This window comes from Bombina bombina, chromosome 3 (assembly GCF_027579735.1).
Source record: "Bombina bombina isolate aBomBom1 chromosome 3, aBomBom1.pri, whole genome shotgun sequence".
Classification (NCBI taxonomy): domain Eukaryota; kingdom Metazoa; phylum Chordata; class Amphibia; order Anura; family Bombinatoridae; genus Bombina; species Bombina bombina.
Window position 1 is genome coordinate 234,190,621 of NC_069501.1, and position 15,973 is coordinate 234,206,593.

The following is a 15,973-nucleotide window of genomic DNA, read 5'->3' on the forward strand; positions in this document are numbered from 1 at the left end:
AAATTGCCAGTCATGTTTGTGCCACGTGACTGTAAGGTATCAGAAACGTCACATTTGTCACGGGAAGTATTCTGGGAATCTATGCATAAGTACATCAATAACTTTGGTTAGATATCGCGAAAAGGCAGATTGACTGAAACCAAATGATCCGGTGGCAAAAAAAGTGCAAGGCAGCCAGAAACTTGAGGAGTCCGGGAATGGCCATTGAACGTGCCGTCACTGGCTCTAGGAAATGTGCAATTTGAGCATATAAAGTCAATATTGAATGTCGATCCAGACGGAACCTTTGAATAACCTCTCTATCGGAAAGGCCATCTAAAGGAACCTGAGGAAAGAATACACGCTGTACCCGCAATCTCCTTCTTCTAACAACATTTTGATTTTTGACCTCTCCCCCTGATTTGCATCAGACGAAGAATGTATAGCTGAAGAAGTGTCTCCATGGCTAGCAGGATCAACAGTGAGTAAAGATTACAGTCTATTGACCTTCTTTTATATGACTTGTAGGCGTATATCTTATAGACCCTATTGTTTATTATTGTGTTCACCACCTTTAAGCTGGCGAGGGATTTTTCACAAGCTAGGTGCGGAAAAAGTAGCGTGTGTAGAAATTAGTAATAGTAATTACTGTTTATTGCGAGATTTATGTTGAGCAAGGATTTTTTAGCTACAAAAAAGACCAGAATATCAGAGTTGCGGACAAGTTTGCTCGACACTTATAAATGTCAGTTTTCCAATGAATTCGGGGCATAGTACATACGATTTGGATCCGCACACAGAAATTTAGACGTACAAAATCACGAACACCTCGCAGACAGCTTAGTACATGGAGCCCAATGTCTACTGATTTCTAATAGTTATTTTTCTATGCTAATGTTAGTACTGTTGGCTCCTGTGACCCACATTTAGGCTCCCCTCTTGTGGCCAGAGGCCAAGGCTATAGGAGGGACACCCTAATCACATTTGATCAGCATTCAGAAACATACGACATGGCTATAATACATGGTTTAGATAACAATTATAGTGTTAAAGAAGTCCACCTTATTTATCAAGGATAGTAATTATATCACTCACAAATTATGTTGTTGTGTGGTTGTAAAATTGTGCGGTTTATAGCTCTATATTCTCACCTAGTTGCTAATGCCCACTAATATGGGTCTTTAACCTGTACTATCCTACTGAAAGAAACATCTAACTACAGGTCTTAATTATTCTTTTAGCTTCATGCCCAACTCCACTTGCTTGATAACTAACAGAAGGGAAACTAATGCCCTTAATATAATGCAAAAGCTATCTCCAGGGACATTAAGAGAAAATATAGAAGATCTTCTTCCCAAAACATATGCAGTATTTAACAGCCTCAAGTCCTAGTTTATAAAAAGAATGACAGTTCTGGCCTTTTCTTTATTTTCTAACTTCTCATTGACTCCTTCCCTCCCTTTCCTTTTCTTTTTCTTCTTTTTACTTTCAAACCACACTTCTATGCACGCAATAGAATAACCAAATTCAAAAAATCCCTAGATCTCTTTTTTATGCTAAACCAAGGACCCAAGAGAGGTCCTAACTATTGGCAATAGGGAAAAAATGAGGACCATTGCTTAAATTGTACAAAAAAATATTTCTAAGTATTGCTTGTATTTTTCTTTTATTTAATTGTATGACAGTATAATAATTGTATTGTGCATTTCCTCAATAAAAAATAAAAGATCTATAACAAAGCACGATTATAATGGTTATTGTAGTGCAATAATTACTTATGTTGGTGTGATAAAAAAATATATAATGGAGCGCCAAAACAATATATAACACACAAAAATTAGCACAAAAAATATATCTATTGGGGCATAAAAATAAGATATAAAAGAAGCGCTAAAATTGAAGCACAAAAACAATGAAGATGTACATTTATTTTCTTACAGGACAGTTTGTTGAAGAGGGGCGTTAACAAAGCTACTAGTAAGGCTGTATAAATATTTCTATTGGCTTATATATGACTGACAGGGAGAATAGTTGCTTATTTTCCGTGATAAATAAGGAGAAGATACTAATCCGACTAGAGAAATGTATCATTAGTTCTCCCCAGTACATTTTCACCTAACAGATAAACAATTATATTAATAGCACAATGTTAATGTATAGGCTTCAAGGAAAAGCAGGTTACAGTTTTCTGAAATCAGATACAAATACTTAAAATTAGTAATTAGCTGAGCTTCATAAAACAATTGTCATGACTTACAGACACAGAGCCACAGTCATACTCCTTATAATATAATAAGATATAAGGTTACCTGCTCTTATTTCAGAGCCAGGGTCAGTGATAGCTCTATAACTCCAAATTTCAGGGTGTTAAAATAACGTTGACAAAGCAAAATAGCTCAATAACTCAAATTGATAATGGTGTGTGTGTGTGTGTGTGTGTGGGGGGGGGGGGGGGGTGACAATCCATTCTATTTTATATCACTCGCTCTCTCTGTCTTTTTTTATCTACCTTTATCAGGGTCACCCTTACTATTTGTGGGGACCTGGAGAAGATAAATTTATGGGGCCCCTCAGCCCAGCACCCTTATTGCCCCCCTCTTAAATGCCCTACTCCCTGTAAGGCCGACCCCTGTCTTAACCTTCAGTGTTACCTATATAAAGAATAACACTATATATTACACCTCCTGATACCATACACACTTCTTTTCCTTCATAAATTAAATAAAGGATACACTTTGCATCTTCTTAAATCCTCACCCCTGACATTGTGGGGGCTTCCATAGCACAAGGCCCTGGGTGGGTGCCACTCTTACCCTGCCCTTTACTTTCTCTCTACTCATTTTGATGTACATAGATAGTAAGATACATCTCTCTTCCATATAACAAGGTCATTAAAGATAGATTAAACAGTATGTAATAATAAATGTTTAATTATATATAGTTATGTTAAAAAACAACAACTTTGCAATATAATTATTTATTTTGTCTTCTTTTTCTGTAATTTAACTCAGAAAATTGTTGTTTTTCTATATTCCACTGAATTTCTATTGAGTAATGAGCACCACCATGTTTTTACTTGTTTCTCCATATCTGTCTTTCCTGTTGAGGACATTTCGGGACCGGTATAAAACAGCCAATAAAAAAAACTATCCAAATAAGTCCGCGTGGTAAATAGGATTATTTAAAATGGTTTCCACATAGTCTTGTTTGCACAAACAGAGATAACTAGAAAACAAGTTCAACAATGGCAGCACTCATTTTTTGAAACTAAAGTACTTTATAGAAACGAAACCTTTACACATTTTCAATATTTAAGCAACTAATAAAAATGAAAACAAATCTACATATTATTCTAAGGCTAATGTTTACTTTGACTACATAATAATGCCCAGCATGTATTTAACCATTTAACATACTTTTAAATGTACAGCGCAGAGCTACTTTGAAGTTTAGGGTGCAATATTTATTTCTGGAAATACTGTAAAAATCCTCATTACTTCTTATAATTGCCACTGGCTCTGCTATATTCTGATCTGCTGCACATCATTTCCTAAAGTATTAGCTGACATCTAGTATTCCACCTTTAGACTCACGGGTGGTATATTATTAATGTTATAAACTCAAACTTTGTTCATCTGTTTATGGCACAAGTCATTACTGCTCCTGTATATTATCAATGATACTTGCAAATTGTACCACCCAAGTTGAGAACAGTTAATAAGTAGGTTAGAATATTAAATGTATGCTTTACATGATTGACAAACATGCAGACATAAAAAGTTGTAATGATTCTACAAATAGTCTATTCCCAGCAGCATTACAGTTTATGCAAGCCCTGCACTAAATCCAGGATAAAAACAAACCTTTACATGTACATACTGTTCCTGGGAAAAATGTATAGCTATTCCTTAGAAGGAAACTCATCACTGGGTATTCTTTTTAGCATTTATTTTGAATTCCTTTACCCTATACTAATATTACTGAGTTTGCACTTAAATGCCTGGCACAATACACTGCACCTTATTAATGAGTCACATTATAAGATTTAGCAATTAAAAGTTTCCTATGTAACAACTGGTTTTATTACCCGAAGCTGTCAGATTCTGGTTCATTAATAAAATCTACTTTTTTTGCACTGATTGCAATATTATAGTTGATTTGTAGGTGGGGATACCTTTTAAACTACTAAAGCGTCAGTTTTACTGGGCATGTAAAGTGTCAGATACATATTCAGAACACAAATAAAAATAAAGTCTATTTCTCTATATATCATTTATAACAATAAATCATGTCCCTGCAATATATCTCATAAAAATATTTTTTTTCTTCTAGGAAATGGCTTGTTGACTATGGGCTGCTATAAGCCATAAGCAGAGAACTATGTGGTGACTGAAAGGAAAAGCCAAAACATGTCTGGGAAGAGCTATTAGAAATTGGTCATGAGGTTGGTCCCTATTGTTTTCTGTTTCCACGTGCACCCCCCCCCCCTTCCAGAGCAACTCCCCATTCTTATTTCTTAGTTCATCTTGGATTTTGTACCATCTTCCTTTCTTTACTACAAAGGTGTGTTCCTTGTTCCACCCTAATTGTTTCTGTTCTTGGCTGTGGCAGCTTGTTTTATACTGGGTGTGGTATAAACCCACATGAAAGTGCTCCATACCCATTTTCCCTGCTGTGCTTTCTCAGTACAATATTCCAAGACCAGGACTACTGTACCTGTTCAGAACATCAATTATCAACCAATCCTTAGTCACTCCCACCAACCTGCTGAGAATCGCCTAGGATTTAAGCCCTGTAATTACCTGTCTTTTGTGGCATGTAGTTTAAAATGTTTTTGAGATCTATTAAGAGCTGTGCACTGTTTAGTCTGAGAAGCCATATTAGGAAGCTTTCTATACTGTGACTGGGAAGTCATCAGTTTTGGAATATTGCTAATAATATATATTAGTTTTGATTCATATAAACAATGGTAATGGGAAATATTTAGCATATATAAATAGAAAAACACTTGTTGCTAAAATTGATTGTTTACATTATTTTAACTATGGTAATAGAAATAGCTTTTTTTCCCCTTTGCCAAAGTGTTAAATTAAATATCTTGTTGCCAAATACAATAACAAAAATGGCTTACAGGAAACAGACCAGAAATAATTCATATTAGTTATGTAATGGTACATATATATATATATATATATATATATATATATATATATATATATATATATATATATATATATATATATATATATATTACTTGCTAATAGATGCTGGGATGATAGTTGTAATATGTACAATGTGTGACAGTATTTATGATACACTGTGCTTCCTTAATAGTTAAAAACAGCATTATGTAATAACCCTTGATAATAAAAAGGTTAACTCTGAAATTAAATGTAGAGGTTCTAACCACCACTGTTGAAATGCTTAGGGAATAAATATTCATCTTGTTCCCAAATTAAGATTACAGCCATTTGTCCTAATTTGACAAAATAGTATGTTACATATTAAACAACATGTGCACTACATTTTTTTTTTTAAATTTCATTATTTAGTTTGTTATTTACAAAGCGAATCTCACACTAGACAAAAGGTTGAATGCAATATGACCACCCAGCCACCACAACATTTAGTTAGTTGTACATTTAGAATATATAGAATAAATATAATGATTATTAATAATTTAGTTCAAGACACAGTCTTCTGGCTGCAACTTTGAAAAAAGATTTATGTCTCCCTGGAGACACCCAGTAATTTGTCAGGCATGTACAGAGTTAATAGAGATTTAGATGTTACGTCATTCCTACCCTATTAAACAGTGGTATTTATCCCTAACAAGTAACAATGAGTTTCTTTAGGGCAGTTTTGCTGATGAAAACCTTGATTAACATGAATTAAACATTTGCTTAATAAGAAAAAAAAATCACTGTCTCATGGAATAATCACTGCGTATATTAAGACATTAAATAATTTTGCTCTTTCAGAAGGAATTTGTAAGTTTGTCGTTTATTTCTATAATCTTACAATGTGTATGAGTTCAACCCTAAAATCCTAAATTGTAAGCCAGTTGCTAAGCAATAAAATCATAAATGGCAAATATAAAATCCTAAATTGAAAGCCAGTCCTAAAATTCTGAAATCTTAAATTGTAAACTATACCACCTATTCAGAAATTCAGCATTGTAAGTGTGCATCCTACAACTGTAAAATCTGAAGTGGGAAATTACTTTTACACTTAGAGATTGTAATACAGGTACAAAACCATTTCTCCAAACTGCTTGGCACTTTAAAATGTTTGGATTTTGGAATATTTATATATTTGCATCTGTAAATGGGACAGCTTGGAAAAGATATGGGTCCAAGAACAAACAACATGATCTGTAATATACGCAATATACATGTCATAATACAGCTTATACATGCAACCTAAAGGCAGTTTTATATCATTTTTAATACTTTTGTATACACAGGGCTAGATTTATTATATGCCGGGAAGACATAATTTGCTGTAACGAATTATGTCCACCGACATCGCTAAATGCCGACAGTTTATGCTGTCGGCATTTAACATTTCACAAGCATTTCTTGTGAAATGATTGTGCAATGCCACCCCCTGCACATTCGCAGCCAGGGGTGTCAATCATCCCAATCATTTCAGATCGGGATGATTGCAGTCCGCCACCTAAAAGGTCTTACGACCGGAAACTTCAGGCGGACACAGCAGCATCCGCTGCTTGATAAATCTGGCCCATAGTACCATTATATAGATAGATAGTAAAGTACTGTAATCAGAAAAGTAATAGTTGTTTTAAATAAATATGGACTAACATTTGCATTTTAGGAGACAAAAACCAAACCAATGGCATAGCCAGAGAAGATTGGGCCTTACTGGTGGTGAAAATGATCATTGTAATTATTTAAAAAATATTAATGAAAACATCTACATTTCCAAATAATTTTGTATTTTTGAATTCCGTATTTAGGGATTTTGTACCTGTATAAAATGTTTCATTATATGTAGATAAAACAATTTTGGAATATACTTCCATTATTTTTGTCCACTTTCCCTGTATTTAAAGTTTGACAATTATATTCTGTCCAATTCCTGTTAAAAGTGGAAGTACAGACTCCAGACATAAAACTGCTATATACCACACAGTCATTGGTTGCAGACTCTAATTACGCATTTATAGCTGTCTCTGATTGGCTACAGCAGAGAAGAACACTAAGGATACAGCATGGTGGTAATGCTTTACATTATAGATACTAAGGGCCGGATTACAAGTGGCACGGTAACAGTTACGTGCAAGCAATATCGTGTTTATTGTGGCTGTTTGCGAATGTTGGATGTAGCACATGTATGAAAAGTTAAAAGTAACATAATTGCTTGAGCACAATTTAATTTAACAAGCGTCGGGATAGCACAACCTCAGAGCTCTCGTTAACTGTTTTGCAAAACAAAAAAGTGAAAAAAGTGAAATAATCATATTTTCATGTTTGGTTAGCGCACTTGAGAATATGCGATCATGTTTGTATGAGAGTAGAGTGTTAGGTTTTTTCCACTTTTATTGCTCCATTGACTTATATGGGGGTATACGTTAACATGCACGTGATATTCTAACTTAGGCTTTTTACGTGCTTCGGGTTAGCACGTGAGTGAAAACTTTTTACTTTTAACTTACAATACATTAAATACTGCTCCATTTGTAATCTGGCACTAGATATTTACAACTTATTTCTTGAAAGTTTAAACAACTAATATAATAAAAAAACATCTTTAAGTGTTTAATATCTTAAAATCCTACATCCCACAATAATTCAATATTAACATGCTTTTGTGCTTCAGAGCATTTTATTATTTTATTATCACACAAATGCTTTTGTTGGTTGCTAAAACCCTTGTATTATGTGTCTTAAAATGTTTATTTAACCTGTACATTTCAAGGCAATATTGCAAATTATTCATGCACACATAACCTAAAAAGTGTAATTGCTGAATGTTAAGTTAGTCCAACATCTCATAAATAGAATAAAAGAAAATATTACCTTTACAGTAATGCATGCAGACAATAAGTACAAGTAACTAATTAATAGAGAAAAATATAAATTTTAATTTTCTAATCTAGAACGATAATTAAGAGCGTAGCGATTCTCACCCTTTGAAATGAACATTAAAGTTCTTTTTATGAATGCATTGTGAATTACTCACTGCGTTACAAAAGATCTGCGTACAAAAATCATAATTTTAAAATAATCTAAAAGGGTAATTTTGTCAGCAAAATTCAATTTGTGCACTCATTACCATGGGAAAACGGCAGTTTTTGCATTTAAATTACAGAAAAAGCAGGCAAAATAACTAATAAAAATGATTTACAAAGTTATTTTTCCCCCCATTATTTATAATGAAACCTTTTATGGTGAATTAGATTCTGAGTTTTGTGTTCCATTATGCTACAAGGCCTACATTCACTTCTACACATTAGTTCCTGTAAAAATTACAAAATGGTCAAATTTTTTATGAGAAAAATTCATAGACACTCATAAAGCAGTCTCACGAGATAGAACAAGAACAGGCTTAGAAAATTCATAAATGCCAACTAGGGACTAACCACTGCCATTATAGGTTGTTCCAGGGCGTTTTCAAGACGTGGTCTGAATTTTTCATCTAAACATTGACTCAGCATGCATAATTATAAAAGACATGATAGCCTTTGTGAAGTATTTCATCTTGTGGTCGTGGCGCTCTATGTACAAGCTTATAAAGTTGTCTCTTTAATATTTTTTTTTTATTTCTCTTGAGTGGACTATTTTATAGAAGATGTATTTATTTTTTCATTTTAATTTATTTATTTTGTAAGGTTTTCAATGCATTTTTGGATGTTGGTATCATTGACAGCAAAACCCGTTCTATGCACAATGAAGTTAACGGTAACAAGAAAATAAATTCAGTGGAGCCGAACTTGCCACTCACTGCCCTGACAAGGGGGAGGGTATAAATCTTTATAAATTCTGCTATGTTTAGAATTGTAAAGTTACAGCAAGTTGTTTTTCTTTTTCTTAGCAATATATTAGTTATACAAATTAGTTCTATTGAATCTAGGCCAATATTGGACTTTCCACAGTCCACATAGCAATTTAAAAATAGTTTTTATCCTCCCAACATGAGTTTTATGACATGGTTGGTAGATATGTATTAAATGCCCTATGATCAAAGCTAGGAGCTATCCATGACAGTTTCAGCACACCTGTGTGCCACAAAAAAAAAAAAGGAGAATAATTTATGGTCTAGTTTAGAACATGGACATAGCTGTTACAAACTATTTTTGCGCAAGCTCATTTTGATAACAATTCAGCAATAAATCAGTATAACCATATGAAGAACGATGCTACGTTTCAAAGAAAAAAGCTATATAATAATCCCTCAAGTGAGTGATGTATCCAAAATACAGAACCAATGGAGAGAAAGTATTTTGTCTTCTAAACAAATTCCATGGTTTGACAAGCTCAAACCTGACCACTTCTCAGAATTTCTTTTACTGTACGGTATAGATGTGACCAAACATTCCTAAGCACAAAAACGTGCAAGTGGATTCTTCCATGAATATGGCCTATATATATATATGCAGTATTTTATAAAAAAGGTGTCATACTCATTGATTATTGATTGATATATTGTGCTCAGTAAAATCAAAGGGACAACATTATTTACAATCCTTGAATGCTTACAAATGGCACTCAGTATAAGTGGGTACAACCACCAGAAAATTATATATATATATATATATATATATAAAACATAAAACATACAGTATATATATATATATATATACATATATATATATATATATATATATATACACACACACACACATATATATATATATATATACACACACACACACATATATATATATATATATATATATATATTTATATATACACACACACATGTATATATATATATATATATATTTTATAGCGCTGCAGAATCTGTTGGCGCTCTACAAATAACCGATAATAATAATAATAATATATATATATATACACACACACACACACACACACACACACACACATATATATATATACATATATATATATATATATACACACACACACATATATATATATACATATATACACACACACACACACACACACATGTATATATATATATATATATATATTTTATAGCGCTGCAGAATCTGTTGGCGCTCTACAAATAACCGATAATAATAATAATATATATATATATACGCACAATAATGACATCTATGTTTTTAATTCAGCACTTCTATTAATATATATTTAAAGGGATATTCCAGCCAAAATTGGAAACCACATGGGAGCATTTCAGTATGGAACAGAAGAAATTTTGTAATATACATGCATTAGCAAAAATGCTTCTAATAAAAGCTATAGCATTTTCAAAAGTGTATATAAGTATGCACCGTGCACCAGCATTTTAAACAAAGCACTTGCTCAGAGAGCCTAAGGTGCTTGTACCATCTGGTAATGACTCAATATGTTTATTGCTGACATGATACAAGCCCCTCTGGTGCTCTGAGCAGCTGCATTATTTAAAATGTGGGTGCAGTGACAATATCTAGCTATGCTTCACATGCACATGCAGAGAAAAATGTTAACACTAAAACAGTGATAACTTTTACTAGAAGCATTTTTGCTAATAAATGTATATTGCAAATATGTTTCTATTCAAAGATGTAATAAATCTATGTGCATTTAATTTTTGACTTTAATGTCCCTTTAACTCAATCACACTTAACATAACTTAGTAACATTTGAGTCTTCTTATCTTTCAATATCCAATGCTCTTGTGAAGGTACCAAAGATGTTTCACATTTGGAGTTTCAATGGTTTAGTGATTCTCTCCTTGAATGTATTTTTAATAAGTTTGGAATACAGAGGTGGCTCTGGCTTTGCCTTGGGATATAGGCTGTACACCCATGGCTGGGTTGGGCTAAAGTAGGATCTGCTAGACAACTATTAAGAAAAATGATCAGAGCCTTAAGGGACACAGCCCGAAGAAGAAAAAAGGAGGTGCCCTAGGTGGGGCCCAGTGATACAATAAATGTCAGGTGTTTGATCTGCATGATTTATTATCCTGTACTTCTAATAGTTTTATTTTTTTTAACTCTCTGCTTGGCTCAATGTAGGCATACAATTGTACCCTTTCTTTTAATTCCATTAACATTATTACTTATTCATTTTAAAGATGAAAAATCCAACATTTTAAAAATGGATTTTCTTTTTTTATCTTTAAAGAGAAATAAACTTAAATATTGTTTTTACAGTAGCATGTAACATGTGCCTGTGAAAATAAAACTTACCAGTTTAAAGTTATTTTGCCACCATATATTGGTACCTGAAACCACTGCTGTGTGATAGCCCCAGCTCCCCCACCCCCCCGGGTCATTATAGGATGGTTCAGTCAATCAGAAAGCATACTGCATGCATCATTCACTTAGTAGCTCACTGCTGTGCATGGTGAAGGCATCAGCTGCACAATGTGACCTGTGTGCAAGTGTGCTACTTAATAGGAAAATGAAAAAAATAAACATTTATGATTTACATAGAGCATACAATATTTAACAACTTAGGCTCAGGGGCAGCAATGTGCACTACTGTGAACTAGCTGCTTATTGGTTTCTACACATATGTGTCTCTTTATTTGTAAATTTGATGTTTTAAGAAAGCTCCCAGTATTGTACTGCTGCTCCTTCAACAAAAGATATCAAGAGAATAAAGCAAATTAGATGATAGAAGTAAAGTGGAAAGTTGTTTAAAATTGTATGCTCAATCTAAATCATGAAATAATTTCTTTGGGTTTCATGTCCCTTTAAATATAAATGGCAAGGGCAGTATAGCCTCTCACAAGCCTACAGTCCTATGAGGCACTATAGAAAAAACTTTATGCCAGATGGCCATGCTACCAAGCGGGAATGGTGGCAGTTTTGTTGCCCAATATACAGGAAAAGAAATGAGTGACCCATATCAAACATACCTCTACATATTACTCTACAAACATTATACTGTCCTTTTAAGTAAAGCTCCTAATGCTTAATAATTATTATTTTTATCGTTTATTTGTATAGCGCCACCAAATTTCGTAGCGCTGGGTACAATGATAGGGGTATACAATGACAAGGATTTGTGATAAAATACAAAACGTAACAAAACTAAACAAATCTAGTACAGGAGGAAGAGGGCCCTGCTCCGGAGATCAGGTTTGAAGACTGGCCGTTTTCAGTCCGCCATTTTTTTTCCATTGCTATGGGACTTAATAAGGAGAACTGCATTTTCAGTATTGTCACAAAATTGTCACTTCTTGTTTATGCATAAAATCTTTATTGTACTGTATATTACTCTCTTATTTTTGTAGATAAACTATCACCATGAGCAAAAACAAGTAACAGCTAGCTGGGAGTATTACCTAAACAGAGAAAACACTAAAAAGTAACAGTTTTGAACTGAGCAAACATATATAAACACTCACTAGATGCAGTTCAGCTAAACTGGTTGCTTTAGCCTTTTTTTTAAATGAACAAAACATTTATTTTTGTCTGAATAATCTTATGATTTACATTTGTTTAAATTTATAACTATTTTATTTTAAAAAAAATATTAACTAAATAAAAATGAATTCAATGTTTCCTGTGGAATACAGCTTCAGCATAGATTTTGAATTCGGAAAATAATTAATCTTATAAACGCAGTGACATTACCAGACTGAGATTTCACCGCTGGATTATTTTGCAAGGAAGAATATTTGTCCTGATCAGAGTCCATGAGATCACATTGGATACATTATATTTGTAACATCCATCAGGGTGAAAACCTTAAGAGTTTATTGTCTGTTAGGAAAAACAGAATTGTAAAATAAGTAAGTAAAGGTGGTGTTTTTAACTATAATTTGTAAATTATCTATATACATGTAGCAAATTAATTTGCAATACTTTGGGAACAATCTAAATTGTATTCACTGTAAGTTATATTTATTATACAAAATCTATTTAGCTTTTATGTAATCTACTTGCAGCTTCTTATAAATGTTTGGTACCCCATGATGTGTAGAAAAGCGTAAAAATCTAATTTTATATTACTCATTAAGTTTGCATTATGAAAATATATATTTTGCATATTATTGAAGCAGTAAACATGGTTCATAAATAATTATACATTGCTACATTCCTAACTCACACTATGGACGCTTATATAAAATTAAAATCTAAGTTTAAATTAGAAATTAATGTAAAATCAGGACATTTTAAACATCTTTCTAATTTACTTCTATTATCAGTTTTGCTTTGTTCTCTCTGATTTGTAAAAAAAAATCATTATAGATAAGTTCAAGAGCGTGCACGCATTTTTAACCACCTGGCAGCAGTGTTTGCGACAATGTTTATAGCATTGTTATGCATAGTTGCAAACACTGCTTTCAGAGCTCCTAACAGCTTAGCTAGGTTTACTCTTTAACAAAGGATACAAAAAGAACAAAGCACATTTGATAATAGATGTAAATTAAAAAGTTGTTCACAATTGGGTAGCGAACTCTGTCTGAACGCTTCATTTTGACTTTTCTGTCCATGCCGGACTTATAAGTCCTCAAGTCTGCAAGCAAATGCCGCTAAATAGGTTAATGAAATCCATGCACTGAATTAATGTTGTTCTTTAAAAATTAATTCTGTGGTGACAGAATAAAATGAATAGTAAAATTGCATAGATACCTCGAGGAAGTCATATATGCATGGTTCTAGGACTGTATAAATCATGTTAATCCTTGTTTATGTTTGTATAAGGCCTTTATTAATAATGCTACATTGATTTTATCTCTAAATAGCAGTGAATAGCAAGGTTTAAAGAGACAGTAAAGTCCAAATTTAACTGAAATGGATTAGACAGCACATTACATTTTAACCTCTTAAGGACATATGACGGAATTTTTCCGTCATAAAACAATTGAGCAAACTGAAAGCTGTGTCCTTAAAGGGTTAAACAACTTTCCAATTGACTTCTATCATCAATTTAGCCTTGTTTTCTTGGTATCCTTTGGTAAAAAGTAATCCTACTTGAGCTCTGGAACATGCATTTGTTTTTAGGCATCTGGCAGTAGTTTTTGCAACAATGTTCATAGCAATTTTATATATAGTTGCAACCATAGAATGCTAAAGAAACGCACATGCTCCTAAGCTACTGTCAGCCTGCCTAGGTTTAGTATTCAACAAAGGATACCAAAAGGAAAAAGCTAATTTAATAACAGAAGTATACCGGAAATTTCTTTAAAATGTCATGTTCTCTCTGAATCATGAATGTTTAAGTTTGACTTTACTGTTACTCTAATGTTGAATCTTTTTTTTTTTATGGGATAAAATATTTATGAAATAATTTTGATTATTGTTTACTTTTTAATATAACAAGTTTATTAATGGGTCATAGATAACATGGTTAGACCTGATGCTAGTGGTGAGCAAAAAACAGGTGCAAATTATGTACCATCCCATATTAAGAGTTGATTAAGGAGCTGAATAGGAATATCAAAAGGCAATTAGTTCATTATTAAATCATTAATCTACAAACGTATGTTAGATTCACCAATGCACAGACCACTAAATTCACTATGATCAGAGAGACCTAAAAAGTTGTGTTATACAGCGTGCACATCAACACGAAAGGAAAAGAGCACAAGGATCATCCGTTCATCCGTCCCGAGATCACAGGGTTAGTACAAAAGTACAAATTCTGACATTTCCTAGCTCTATTTTACCGTTAGTATTCTGCACATCTGTAGTGTCTTTACCTATGACATTTATCACACACACACACACCCACATATATATATATAAGTAAGCTTCACACACCTCGCAACACAGCTTTATGTAACTCACTCATCTTTTATTTTCACAATCTCATCTTAACGTTTTGGTCCAGGCGCTGGAGCTTTGTCAAGGGTATTATTACTTCAGTAGTGTAAATTATGGTTTTATTTCATACAAGCTCAGATCTGTATATACAAGTGCAATATGTGCCTTATATAATTTTATAATACATATGAAAAAGGTGAAACTACTCTGTAAATTGTTGACATAATATTAAATTTGTCATTTTAGACCAGCAAGGGTTTCCTATTATGCATAAAATATTTAAAAATATCACTATTCCTAGGGAAAAGGTTACTAGTCTAAGCAATGGATAATCAGTGCTAATCTAAATATAGGTAAAAGCCTCATTTTTTACTCATTCACTGCAGTTTCTGGGCTAGCGGTTAAATTTCTATACTGGTGATTTTCAGTGGTCATGTTATATCTCGTTTTCACAAATATAAAATATACTATCTCCTTAAATATATTTGTAAAATAATATAATAAATAATAATTAAACTAACAGAAGATTTCTGACATTACTCACTTGAGGTCCTGTGCTCGGCAGGTTGTGTTTCCTTCTAGTGTACTCCAAACCATTTAAATGTGTGCAGAGAAATGAATCACAGCTATGTTCCAACTGGTAATGTCACCCAGAATGACTTAAGCATCCAGCATTAAATAGCTGAAGAAAAAGGATTTCTGATCCTTGCTTACTTTTGGCTTTCACGCTTGACTTCTAAAACGCTGGGTGGAAGATGTCAGTAGTTTCCTCTTACCTTACTACTGAAGCACATCAGCGTGCTGCTGCTGCTGTAGTAGGAATTAGAACTTGTCAGAAGAGGAGAGCATGTTGAAATAGATCTGAGATTACATCAGTTGAAATAAGGCAGGCAGCTGGCTGTGTGAGCCAATTATTATATCAACTCTTGTTCGCCTCAGGCAATTTAATAAGAGAAAAAAAAGAGCAAGTGACTAAGCTGCAGGTTTTTTTTGCTCTACCTGCCATGGGAGTGAGCAAGAGGGTTAGTTAGTCTGTGAAGTGTTAATACTTAATGCTTTAACCACAGCCCACAACTTGTTTCTTTCTTGTTTCCAAAACTGCTTATTTTCAAGATA

General features: G+C 33.1%; 1 protein-coding gene across 1 annotated transcript in view; it reads right to left on the reverse strand.

Moving 5' to 3' along the window:
• FOXN1 (forkhead box N1) overlaps window positions 1-15,717 on the reverse strand; it is a 106,577-nt gene extending 90,860 nt beyond the window's left edge. The window contains exons 1-2 of the mRNA XM_053706202.1: window positions 15,402-15,717; window positions 12,722-12,850 (exon numbers count right to left, since the gene is read on the reverse strand). Coding sequence (XP_053562177.1) covers window positions 12,722-12,785 — 64 coding nt within the window. The 5' untranslated portion in view covers window positions 12,786-12,850; window positions 15,402-15,717. The remainder of the gene's footprint in view (window positions 1-12,721; window positions 12,851-15,401) is intronic.
• Window positions 15,718-15,973: the final 256 nt, after the last annotated feature.